Source organism: Podarcis melisellensis (genome assembly GCF_964234715.1).
Source record: "Podarcis melisellensis genome assembly, chromosome: 1".
NCBI lineage: Eukaryota > Metazoa > Chordata > Lepidosauria > Squamata > Lacertidae > Podarcis > Podarcis melisellensis.
In genome coordinates this window covers 71,510,014-71,522,270 of record NC_138528.1, presented here as the reverse complement: position 1 = coordinate 71,522,270, position 12,257 = coordinate 71,510,014, and the positions used below count along the sequence as shown (strand labels likewise).

Sequence of the window (12,257 nt, the reverse complement as noted above, 5' to 3'; positions counted from 1 at the left end):
TTGGCATGGGCCATTTGGTTTTCGCCTACCTTGTAGCAATTGTCACAACTTTGTAAGGGTTGGCAGTTAGGCATTGGTTGATCTTATGATGGGGGAGGGAAGGTGTGGCCATCACCTGCACCTCCAAGCTTATGGGTATTCCGTTAAAGGAATCTGGGGGGGTGGATCTTGTCCAAAGCCCGGGGCGGGGCTAGGGCCATGCCACAACCCCTTCGGGATCCCTGGGGCAGCTCGAGTTGGTTTGCATTGACGGGGCACCCCTACCAGTGGTTGACCCTTACTGGACTCCCTGCGTGATGGGCAGGAGTCAGATATAGTCGAGTCAATCCAATGCCTAAGCCAATACTGCTCACATTCTGTAACCAATAAAGTTCCGTCCTTGTGTTTTATTCACCATCGAGGGGGTGGTTTCGGGGTCTTGACACACAATAAGTGTAATGGGTAGGGAAAGGACCCGATACCTTGGGAAAATTCCTTTGCTCATTGCATTCTCATAATACTACACCTACCATACTCGCTGCATGGCCCATGCTGGGCAACAAATTGTCAGTGCTTCTGATGGGGCCTGAATGAAAGAGTTGGAGGAATTGACAAAGTGCTAACTAAATGCAACCAGGGAGTGACCATCCTGAAGATGTACCACAGCACCTGTAACTTTTCTAATGCAACTTTTCTAATGCATTTTTTTTTTTTTTAGTTTGATATCTGGAAGACAAAGATAATATGGAAACAGAAACATTGCATTGAGCAGCAATTTCATCTTTTTCTACTGAAAAGTGAGTTTGAGCTGTTGTGCATTAGCAAACACAAACAGCTGATCCATAACTATCTGAATGTAATTGGACACTGCTGCATATGAGCTCTCATCAACCTTCATGCCAGGGATAGAGAACCTGTAGCCTTCCAGATGTTGAACTTCCAACTCCCATCATTCCACTTGGCCATTCTGGCTGGAGCGGATGGGAATTGAAATCCAACAACATCTGGCTTCCCAGTCCCTGCTGCATGCCAATTTGCTTGCATCAATTGTGCCTATGGCATAAATAATGCAGATTGTGGTTACTATGTTTCTGTTAATGTCCTCAAATTGAAAAGTGACTCTTGGGTTTGGGGGAAGTTTGGGTCCTCATAAAGGTATACCTAGGAAGCACCTAGTGTGGCTTATGGCCTTATAATAACATTTAATGGACACTCCGGAATCCCCTACGAAAGCCAAACAAAGCACTCAAGGAACATAATACAGAATTCTATTACAGATGAAGCTTCCTATAGTTAAAACATAATACTACAAGAGAACAACTGAGTGGTAATTTATCAAAATGAGCAAACCAAGGAAGCATCTTATCATGTGCAACTGCCACACATGTGCTGCATTTGTGTGTATTGGAGGCTAGGGGAAAGGATTAATAGCATTCTTCTATCCCAACATACAGCATGTAACATAGCGTGTTATATATATTTCATGCAAGCCCTTCCCTTCAAAAAAGATTGGGGGGCTCACATTAAGCATTTATTTGTAAATATATATCACATGTAATGTTCTAGATATGGTAGGAGTTGTTGATTTGGGGATAATTTTGCTGAAGGGGAAGATGACAAGATCTTCTTCACCTGCCCTGAGTTGGTAACTATGAACTTTATTCCAAAATGCAAGTGAAGTATGGTACGCCAATAAACCAATTGATTCACTGAGTTTGTTGCATTCATCACTGGTTATGCTTTACTCCCTGTCTCACTGAATTGCTCATAAGCAAATTCCAACCCTGGCTGAGGGACACAATTAGCATTGGTGCAATAGCCAGGGATTAACCTGATATGCACTATCCTTGAATGGGTGGTGTTTGTCTTCTCTCCTAAAGAATTAAAGCTGGGTGAGGGGCACCTCTGTACGTGGTTGTGTTCAGAAATTCAGAAGGTTTCTGTTACATGGTCAAGCAGTAATGGTAAAGTTGTATTAAGATGAGCTTTCCCTTAACCCAGAATTTATTTCAAGGGGCCAAACAATGATAAGCAATTTATTCAGTGAAAAGTATAAAATTCTGGCGCAACATTCTGTGTCAAAGACTTGACATATTTAGGAAAACATATTCCAGGACACCCTTCTCCTCCTCCATTTCCTCCTGACATAATTCAGGCAAATGATAGGCTGATATTAAATAAAAAATTGCAAACTATGGTTGGTGCTTTCCTTCCAGATGCACAGATTGCTGACTCAGAAGTAATGTCAAACTATAGTTTGGCTAAACCAGGAAGTCAGGGAAGGAATTGAAGTGTGTAAAGCAGAGCTTTCCAAACTGTGTGTTGTGACATGTTAGTGTGCTAGCTGCACTGTGCAGGTGTGTCACACAAATGCTGTTATAAGGGTTACGTTTAACCTCTGGTTTGGTTGTAAAACTGAATTACTGTGTTGCAAAATGATGCATGTCTAAAAAGTGTGTCACCTACATGAAAAGTTTGGAAAGCTCTAGTGTAAGGGAAGTTCATGACCCTACGGCTCAGACAAATGTCAAACCATCATTTGACTGTTTTGTCCAAGCCATGATAACCTTGGAATATGTGCCACAATCAAGTTTTATTAGTGTCTTCAATTTAAATAATATGGGAAGTTGGTGGGGGAATTAAAAAATGGAGTTTAATGTAGGATTCAATTAATAAGTCCTATTAGCGGAAGCCTACACAAGGAGTTCTGCTTGTGCAACAGGGCTTCCCTTGGCCATGCCCTGTCAGAATGATCAACATAGTGCAAAGTTATGCCCGCTATGGTTCTTTGGGATGCATTCAGCTAAGTTTTATTCATAAATAAATGGACCTAACTTACTCATGTTCATTCATTTCAGTGAGGCTATTCTGAGTAAAACTTAGTTGAATACCACCCTTTGGGAGGAATTCAACATTGCACTAAGATGATCATGATGTCAGAACAACCATTTTGGCTTGACAAATGGAACAAGTCATCTTCTCTTCCCCCCATAAGCTGTTCTGGGCAGGTGGGGGGGGGGGTTTCTCCTGATCCCTCCAAGCCAATTTCTGGTTGTGGGGGTGCCCAGGGTGAGGAGATGGGGAAAGTTCCCTTGTGCAAGCAGAAGCCCTCTTGAGTTGAATCCTAACCTTTAGAAGCTTGAGGTTGAGGCTGCAATCCCACCCTCACTTGACCAGGAATAAGTCCCACTGAATTTTTGATGAGAGCTAAAAGTTCAGATTAATCAATCAATCTAAAACTGATCCTGTATCTCTTAGGCATGCTGAGTAATTACAGAGTTCTTAAGAGTATTAACCTCTGTTTTGCACCATAATAAACTGAGGGCAGGTTGCTTCCCTATCAGCTTCAAAACATAAATACTAGACCTATGATGTAAAAAGCTTATTTAAAAATAATAAAATGGTGATTCAACCAACTACTTGCCTAGCTTTTGTAAAGTGTGAGGCTACACACTTTGGTCAAATTCTCACCACTATATTACTATAAACAGTCATTGCTTCCTCTAAGGAATTCTGGGAGCTGTAGTTTTATAAGGATGCTGAGAGTTGTCGGAAGACCTCTCTTCCCCTCACAGAGCTACAGTTCCAAGGTTCCTGTAAAAAAGGATTAATTGTTAAATCACTCTGTGAATTGTAGTTTGTATATGCTGGGGAATAGGGGCCTATTAACAATTCTTCGTACCCTTAATAAATTACAGTCTTGCCTGTTTAAAGTGGTATCACAGTGCTTTAAATATTTGGTGGGAATGTGGTCTCTCTGTGTATTATTTAGGATTTATAATGCTGTCTGGCTGAACTGTAAATACTTTTTGCTCCCCCAGTCCCCGCTCTCCATTTATGTAGTTATATATAACGTATTTTCTCTTCTTCATGCAAAACAATGCTTGCAAATATACACCAAAGGAGAATGAGGACATAAACCCAAGATTTTTCTCCTGAGACTTGAACACAAAACTACCTGTAAATTGATTGTTCTCTGAAGATTTACTTTGTAGAAAATAAAATGTGTGTTTTCAGGCAGGCTCTAATTCAGCAAAATATCCCATTTGGTTTGTGCACGAGACCATGTTCAAAGATGAACACTGGATATTTATGTATGCCAGAGCTTGGGAGGGATTCAAAAGGACAAAACCCCATGTTCCGTTGTTTGCCTTTGAATGGTGATGACACATTCCAATTCTAACTATGCACACTTTCTTGCAAGTAAGTTCCATTGGAAGACAATGGGGCTCACTTCCAAGTAAACAGATTTAAGGATGGGTTACCAGCACACAAGGGCTACATCGATCATAGATTATAACACAGAAGAATTACAGAGGAAGATACAGTAAACCACAGACAGGTAATGATGAGATGATGAGATGACAGCTTGGAGAGAATATGGATGTAAGTACAGCTGGGAGAGTTAGAGTTTGACAAAAGCTATGGTGTAAGTGATTTTGAAACCAGGAGCGAGATTATTGTTCAGCCAATATGTTCTTGAAATTTTCTGCTGGAGAGCAATGCAAATTAACTTGTTTTCCATGCAGACAGTACTAAAGAGAGCAACTTAGCCAGTTAGTGCCATGTCGCATCAAGTACTTACTTTTTTTTCTTTGGGCATTAATACCTTTTGCATCAGGTTTTGTGTGTCACAACCTCAATGGAGTTTACCTAGTCTGTGACATCCCTTGTTGTTTTGATTTAATGAACTGTATTCTAATGTCCTCTGTTGCCCAACATGGAGCTCAGGTTGATAGGAATTGAAGAAAAACATCAGAATATAAAATGTGACAGTCTGTAACATATATAAGTTGCAAGCAACATACAGTAAGAAAAAAACAAATAGTGAGAAAGAGAGAGAGAGAAAAAGAGAAACATGAAGAACATGTAAAAAACTTAATTTGTTACTACACAGCAATTGCGTTGATTTTTAGCTATCCCAAAACTTTACAGTTTTAATGTAATATATACATAGAGTTTTTATCAGTGCTGTCATTTTTTTAAAGCCTTATATTTTTTTTGTATATTTTAAAATGCACTTTGATGTCATCTGCATACCATAGACTTTATGCTGGCAGAATTTAGCTTAGCATGCTAAACCCAGAGGCCCTTAAACCCAACCTACCTGTGAGTATTTACTCACCAAAGTGTTGGACTGGATCCCTCCAGGAAGTGTAGGTCTCAATAAAGGTACTTCAGGGAATAATCTCTCACAAACCTTATTGGCCAACGCTGTGACCTCCCTCCTAGACAATACCACCATTTAGAGGCACTGTTTCTTGGAGTGAGGTGACATGTTGGTTTACTGAAATCTGGAGACAAGGGGTCAAAATGTGAAGGTCAGGCAGTCTTTCTTTGACAGGTGACTCTGGAAAGGTGCAATCCTGAAAAAAATGTTGTTCCTGGAAGCACTTTCCTTCCAAAAATGTACCTCAGAACCAGAGGTGGTCTTGCAGTACTTACAGCCTCACTCACAGTAGTACTGTACCTATGAAATCAAACTAAAATTATAGTAGTTTCATAGTAGGATGCTATAGTCAAAGAACAGGTCAGGTATCTGGGGATATTTCACTGTGCTGCCTAACATAGCAGGGAGAGATAATCATTGCAGAAGCTACCTCTCCAAGCCACCACTTAAGATCTTACAGCACCACCCTCTGACTTGAGTTTCAGTCTTAGGTAATAAATAACTACAATATGATGATCTGTAGAATATGAAATGTATGCCATTCAAGGAGCAGAGATGACTGTGAAGGACCACGAGGGCAGAAATGGTTTTGTTTTATGAAAGCAACAAGTACAGAAAGACTTTGGTTGAAGTTTACATCATGTATAAAATAGTAAGAAGTACACCAAGACTTGAGTTCCACACAAAAAACCCCATTTGTTTGTTTTTGTTGCTGTATAAACAGCCAGAATTTGTTCTGTGCATAAGCAGTAATGTAGTAGTGATTTACTACAGTATCCAAAATTCAAATGATCAGGTCTTCAGCTTTTACTTTTTTAAAAGTAAAAAAAAAGCAAAGGCATTGCAAGGACTGATTTCTTTTAAAACCCTGAAAAGCTTTCAGTGAGACCACTATTTTGCAAATGATTTTCTTGGCTCTGCCTATAGCCAATAAAATTTGTCAGACCCTGCGGTGATGTCAATTTACCTCAGTGCAGAAGGTCATAGCTGTCATAGCTTGTCATAGTTGTCAATGTAATCTGTATTTGCCCCACTGTCAGTGGGCAAATGGCTTTGTGGGATGTCACACAAGGAAGAACTCCTCATTTTCCACCTGCTCATTTCATTTGGGTGACTGGCATTCATACTCATTAACACCAGCCAGTAAAATATCTTAGCTGCACTGTGCTCCTTGCAAAGCATCAAACTATGGGTAGACAATTGTCCAGTTTTGATAGTTAAGGGCTCAGAATACAATAGCTTCTGTCCCTTAACTACACATGGGGTAAATCAACTAGTAGGATATAAAACCTCATTGATGTAAAATTCCTTTAACACAAGCAGCAGATTTATGTTTCAGCCCTGGAAGCGAAGGTTCAGTATGGTCACTGAACTGTTTTGCTATTAAGTATTGAAATATGAAATATATTGAAGGAGCTCCTGGCACTTTGAGTTTAAAAACTATTTAATTTATTCCAGGTAGTCAAACTAGGTCCGGATGAGCAAAGGTTTTCAAAGGATGGTGCAGGTTCTGTGCCAGGTTTTTTGGCTGGCTGGCTGGCTGGGTGGGTGGAATAAAGGTTGAGGGTTGGGGAGGTAGAAGTGTTATTCATTTATTTATTTCATAAAATTCATACTCCCTTGATTCTAAAAAGAAACCCTCAAGATTGTTCCTACTCTTTATTGAGAGAACACAGGCAGAGTGGTAATGCTGATTCAGAGCTGTGTGTTTCTTTAACATCTCAGCACTGATTAAGTCTGAAAACCCCACAAATCTAAGTTACTAAAATCTCCATGCCTTTTTTTTTTTAATTGAAGGCCCAGAAATGAGCATACTCTTGTGTGACTTTAAGTGACCAGAAAAATAATGGAGATGCATAATCTCTCCCCCCAGTCCTGATGAGACATCAGGAAAGGTAGGGGTTCTACTACGGTCATGCTGATTTTTGTAATTCATTTTCAAATGGGAAAAAAATAATCTGACTCTATTATGCCTGTTATATTAGCATACTACAAACCTGAACACAGGAATGATTTCACCGACTATGGTGTGTTAAGTGTGGGCTAGGCCTTAGGCCTGGAACTAGTCCAGTTTCCATAAAAAGTTTAGAAATAAAATACAGATAGGTAAATGTACATACAGGAAGAGAGGCAGCTCCCTTATTCAAAGTCAGACCACTGATCCATCTAGCTCAGCATTGTCTACACAGACTAGGCAGCTTTGAAAGGTTTCTGGATGAAGGTTTTCCCCAGACCTTGGTGATGCAACCTTCTGCATGCAAATGATGCGCTTTGCCACTGAGCTAGGGCCCTTTCCACAATGTACTGCTACATTCCTTTACGTCCACTAACTTTGTGGGGTTATACTTATATGCAGCTATGGTCAGGAATCACCCTTCAATAAGGCAAAACAGTTATTTTATTCTTAAAGTAAACTATCACTTATGAGGTAGTGCAATGCAGTAGCATTACTGGTTGTTCCAATTTTAAGTGAGCCACAAAGGCACAGCGATCAAGACTGTCATACAGGAATCTGCATGCTCAGCTTAGCTGAATCAGCACAAGCAAAAAGAAGTCATTCTGTTGATTCTGAGTGCTGAATTCATTCCTGCGTGCCTTATAGACACATATACTTAGGCAATTCTGAGGTACAGAAAGCATGAAACTACAGCCTATACTTCTCTCCACCTGCAGACCTCTCTATGAGATCTGGTGGGGCCACATTACTCTCTCCAGCATTCTGCGAGTTTTAGCTGTACCACTCAAAAACTCAATAGGGGAATATATATAACTTAACATGGTAGCTCTTTCCATATAAAGGTTTGGGTGCAGAGAACCTGAGTAGGCACTTAGAAAGTGCTTCTTCACTGTAATTTCACTGGTGCTGGCAGTAAGGACAGCTGGGTGGGGTTATTTACATTTAATTCAATATGTCTATTAACACCCAGACCAAAAGAGTCCACTCTGGATTCACAGTAGACTAGAAACTACACTAAAGCTGGTCAGAGTGTTACTAATGTGCCATGTACAGGCTACTCATTAAGTTTGCATCTCCAGGAACTCTGTAATGTTTAGCAATTGGTTCTTATATGATTTACAGAACCAGATAGCAAGTGATCACTGTTGAAGTCTTTATAAAGAAAGAATGGTATCTTCCTTTGTATTGGAAGGCAAAAACCTTTTGGCTTTGTTTTTAACATTCATTGCTGGCACTATCCATCCCTGGTATTGAGCCAGATGAGATTCCCTTTGGCATCTCCTTTCCTCCAAGTGCTGTGCTGCCCAACCCCTAGGAATAACAGTCAGAAGTCTGAGTGTGGTCTACTAGTGATGACTGCAGCAGGCCACTTGCACGCAGACAATGGGTTGTGCAGTGCCAATTTGAGAAAAACAACAATGTCCCTGAATATTATAAACCCCTCACCACAATGCCTTACAACCCTCCCCCAAATAAAATATGCACGTTTTGCTTTAGGCTGCACCAAATGAATGAGTAGGTCCTGTAATCCAACCGAATTAAACAAAGTACAAATGGGCTCTGGAGCTGATGACAAGCAGATACGCATTAAGGTTCACACATGCAAGCTGGCCACATCTTTTCTCCATGTGATCCTTCTCATGTATAGGACTGAATGGCGACCCCTCCATGTGAGCTGGGCTGCACCTAAGTGCTGCTCCAGTCACACACAGACAAATGGCTCCTGGAGCAGTTCGGTTCATACTTTCCCACATACAAGAAGAATCACACCAGAGATAACAGGTGGCCATCAGGACTTTTTATGCACAGGGACTGCATGTGAGTTCAGAGCATTCATGAGAACACAGTGGTTCCACACTGCACCATGGATACACAATTTGCCACGATCTCATTGGGCAGTTGGATGCATGTGACATGCTGCTTCATGAGTGTCCTCTTATCCTCCGTACTTCGCAGAAACGTAAACCATTCCTATTTACTCATGAAGAAGGTGCTCCATTGCTTTGTGATGGCATTGTGATAAGCATTTGCAACCTGAGGAGAATGGACAGCAAAAACCACATAGGTGTGCGCGCAAAGGGTAAAATAGTAAAGAGGCAGTCATTGCATGGATTGTGGCCAGCCTGGTGCAATGGAAGTCTTTAAATCAAACTAAAGGGTTAACCAAAAACAAAACAAACAAACCCACAGCAAAATATAGTGACAAAAATGAAAGCTCTTTACCATCTGTATGGAATATTACAGAGTTCTGCAAAGGAACAAAGTTAATTTTCTGCCATCACTTTCCCATCTCTTGAAAAAAAAAATCAGCATTTGGCACTGGTGAAGCCACACACACAAAGGAAAGTCACGCTTCTTTTGTGTTCTTTCAATAGCATCCACATGCATGGCCATGAAATGGATAGAGGAGATTTTTCACCCACATGGAGTGATAAATTAGTTTTCCGCCAAAAATAAATAAACGTATAAATGATACTGCAAGACCATCATAATTATAAACTGGTTCCTTAAACGTATCCCTCACTACTAAAGTTTAGTATGAATCACTGTATAAATGACTTTTATCGCAATATATCCCAATGGGAAGTATCTTTTAAAAATAGGCTGAAGGTTGCATATGGCTGCAACCAATGCTTGTTTCACCGGCCAAAATAATTTGTGTTTATTATGTTTAAAACTACTATTTCCCCCCACAGAATTGGTCAATGATATTCCATGGGTAGAGGTAGATTATGGGGTTGAAGTGATCAGATCAAAGCCCTGTAACTTTGTGTGCTCTTTGAGGAGTCTCATAAAACTGAGATAGTCCCATAACTAACCACTAGCCATGGGATATTATAATATATTCCATGATGACTAGTATTTTTATTCCCCACCCCCAATGTTGAACTAATATGAAATATAGTTTAGTCTGACTGGGAATATTTTCTTATTGCTGTCATTTATCACTATAATTAACAAATAATCATAATAAAGTACCCTGTGAGATTATCGCTCATGGCTCTTCAGAATAAGTCTGCACAAAATGGTCAATGTTCTCCCCTTTTCAGTCAGCCTTTACTGTGAGGAGGGTTGAAGGAGCTGTAGACTGTGGACCTTTTGTGAGAAGGCATTGATGCTCCTCCTGTTCAGAGCTCTAAATGCTAAGCTTCCATGTTGATTATGTCGCTACTTGTAACAAAACTGGTCGGGTCGCGTGATGTGGAATAAACACCCTTACATTTAGCCTTGTTCCCTTCTGAATCACATTGTGTTTCTGTGGGAAGTCTAAGCTATCATTCTAATGGGTGGCTAACCATCTGAAAAAAATACATGGTTGTCTCATGAAATCTGCATGTATTGATGTAAGTTTATCCTTTAAGGAGGCACCTGGTTTCTCTAACGTAAATGGTGTTCTGCAACTCAAAAAGCATCTAGGAACAAGTGGGGGGAAAAATATCCAGGGGGTGTGGGAATTGTGTACTTGTGTGTGCTTGTTTTGCTGGGCATGACCTGCGCCCTTGGCTCCCAGTATGCCAGGAAGCATTTCGCTTATGGGAACCATCGTGATGTATTAATGCAGCCTGGCAAACATAAGCTGTAAATTCCTAAAAAATATTCTTCCACTAGCTGTATTAACTCTTAAAATCTTTTGAGTGTCCCTTTAAACAGGACCAATATTAAGGCTCCTAAAGCGTGCTCTCCTAAGTTTCACTTGTCAACTTCTCCTGTACCATTTTGTCCCTGCAACCTGTATGTCCCACACATTGCTCCATGTGTGGTGGTGGGACAGTAATGGGATAATGTGCTACCCATTGTGCTAAGAAAGCAGTCTGACTGAATCTTTCAATCTCTACAAAGGATGGAGGTTAAAGGTCAGATGGACATTCCTCTAAGAGGTTTCCTACCTGCTCTGTTAATTTCTAACATTTCTTCTTGGGCGAGTGGGCATGTGTCGCTCTGAGTACTGTGGTGTGGAGAGTTTATGACAGATTTACAATAATTGGGGGATCCCAGCTGGGGCGGCCGTGGGATATGCTTCTTTTTTTTCTTTGGTAGCTTCTGCTTAGCCATAGCTAAGGAGTAATACATTCCGAAATTGTTCACAATGACGGGTACAGGCATGGCAATGGTCAGCACGCCTGCAAGTGCACACAGGGCCCCCACCAGCATGCCTGACCAAGTCTGAGGATACATGTCTCCGTAGCCCAGGGTAGTCATGGTGACAACAGCCCACCAGAAGCCAATGGGGATATTTTTAAAGTGTGTGTGTTCGCTGGCACTAGGATCATTGGGTTTAGCACCTATTCTCTCAGCGTAGTAGATCATTGTGGCAAAGATTAAGACGCCCAATGCCAAGAAGATGATGAGCAGCAAGAATTCGTTTGTGCTGGCACGGAGGGTATGACCCAAGACCCGCAGCCCTACAAAGTGGCGGGTCAGCTTGAAAATTCGCAAGATTCGTACGAATCGGACGACTCGCAGGAAGCCCAAGACGTCCTTGGCAGCTTTGGAAGACAGGCCACTGAGTCCAACCTCCAAGTAGAAAGGCAGAATGGCCACAAAGTCAATGATGTTCAAGGTGTTTTTGATAAATTCCATCTTGTTCGGGCAGAAAATGACCCTCATTAGGAACTCAAAAGTAAACCAAACGACGCAGACCCCTTCAATGTAGGTTAGGAAGGCCTCTGTCTCCGCCTCCCGATAGATGCGCACGTGGGTATCATTCCCAACAATTTCTGTCTCCGTCTTGTTAACGATGGGATTAAATCTCTCATGGGTCTCGAGGCAAAAGGTAGTGATGGAAACCAGAATGAAGAAGAGGGAGGCAAATGCGATATACTGTAGAGAGAGAAAACAGGAGAAAGCTGTTAGACAGTAAAGTTTGTTTGTGAGGAGGGGAAAACACAAAGCATATAGAGATTTGATTGTGAGACATTAAAGAAAATAATACCAGTAGAAATGGCGCTGCCTGGCTGCAAGTGCTCAACACCCATTTGGCAAAGCAACAGGGTCCATGGCCAAGTTAGCTTATGATCATTGGAGTGGCTTATCTACAGTTTCGGAAGCTTATATTGAACTGTCTTGTTCCATTGTAAAATATTTTCTAGAGCTGCCAATACCCTGTAGTTTGGGGACTTATTTGATGCCTCATATCATGGGACAACCTGG

General features: G+C 41.1%; 2 protein-coding genes across 6 annotated transcripts in view; one reads left to right on the top strand and one right to left on the bottom strand.

Annotated features, from left to right (window-relative positions):
- SERGEF (secretion regulating guanine nucleotide exchange factor) overlaps positions 1–7,240 on the top strand; it is a 120,477-nt gene extending 113,237 nt beyond the window's left edge. Inside the window, exon 12 of the mRNA XM_081904225.1 lies at positions 698–7,240. The gene's annotated coding sequence lies outside the window, so the exon portion shown is untranslated. The remainder of the gene's footprint in view (positions 1–697) is intronic.
- The window catches only part of KCNC1 (potassium voltage-gated channel subfamily C member 1), a 125,403-nt gene that overhangs the window by 6,504 nt on the left and 106,642 nt on the right, over positions 1–12,257 (bottom strand). For all 5 annotated transcript variants that reach the window (XM_081903877.1, XM_081903874.1, XM_081903875.1 and 2 more), the window contains exon 2: positions 10,994–11,927. In XM_081903877.1, the coding sequence (XP_081760003.1) occupies positions 10,994–11,927 (934 nt within the window). The remainder of the gene's footprint in view (positions 1–10,993; positions 11,928–12,257) is intronic.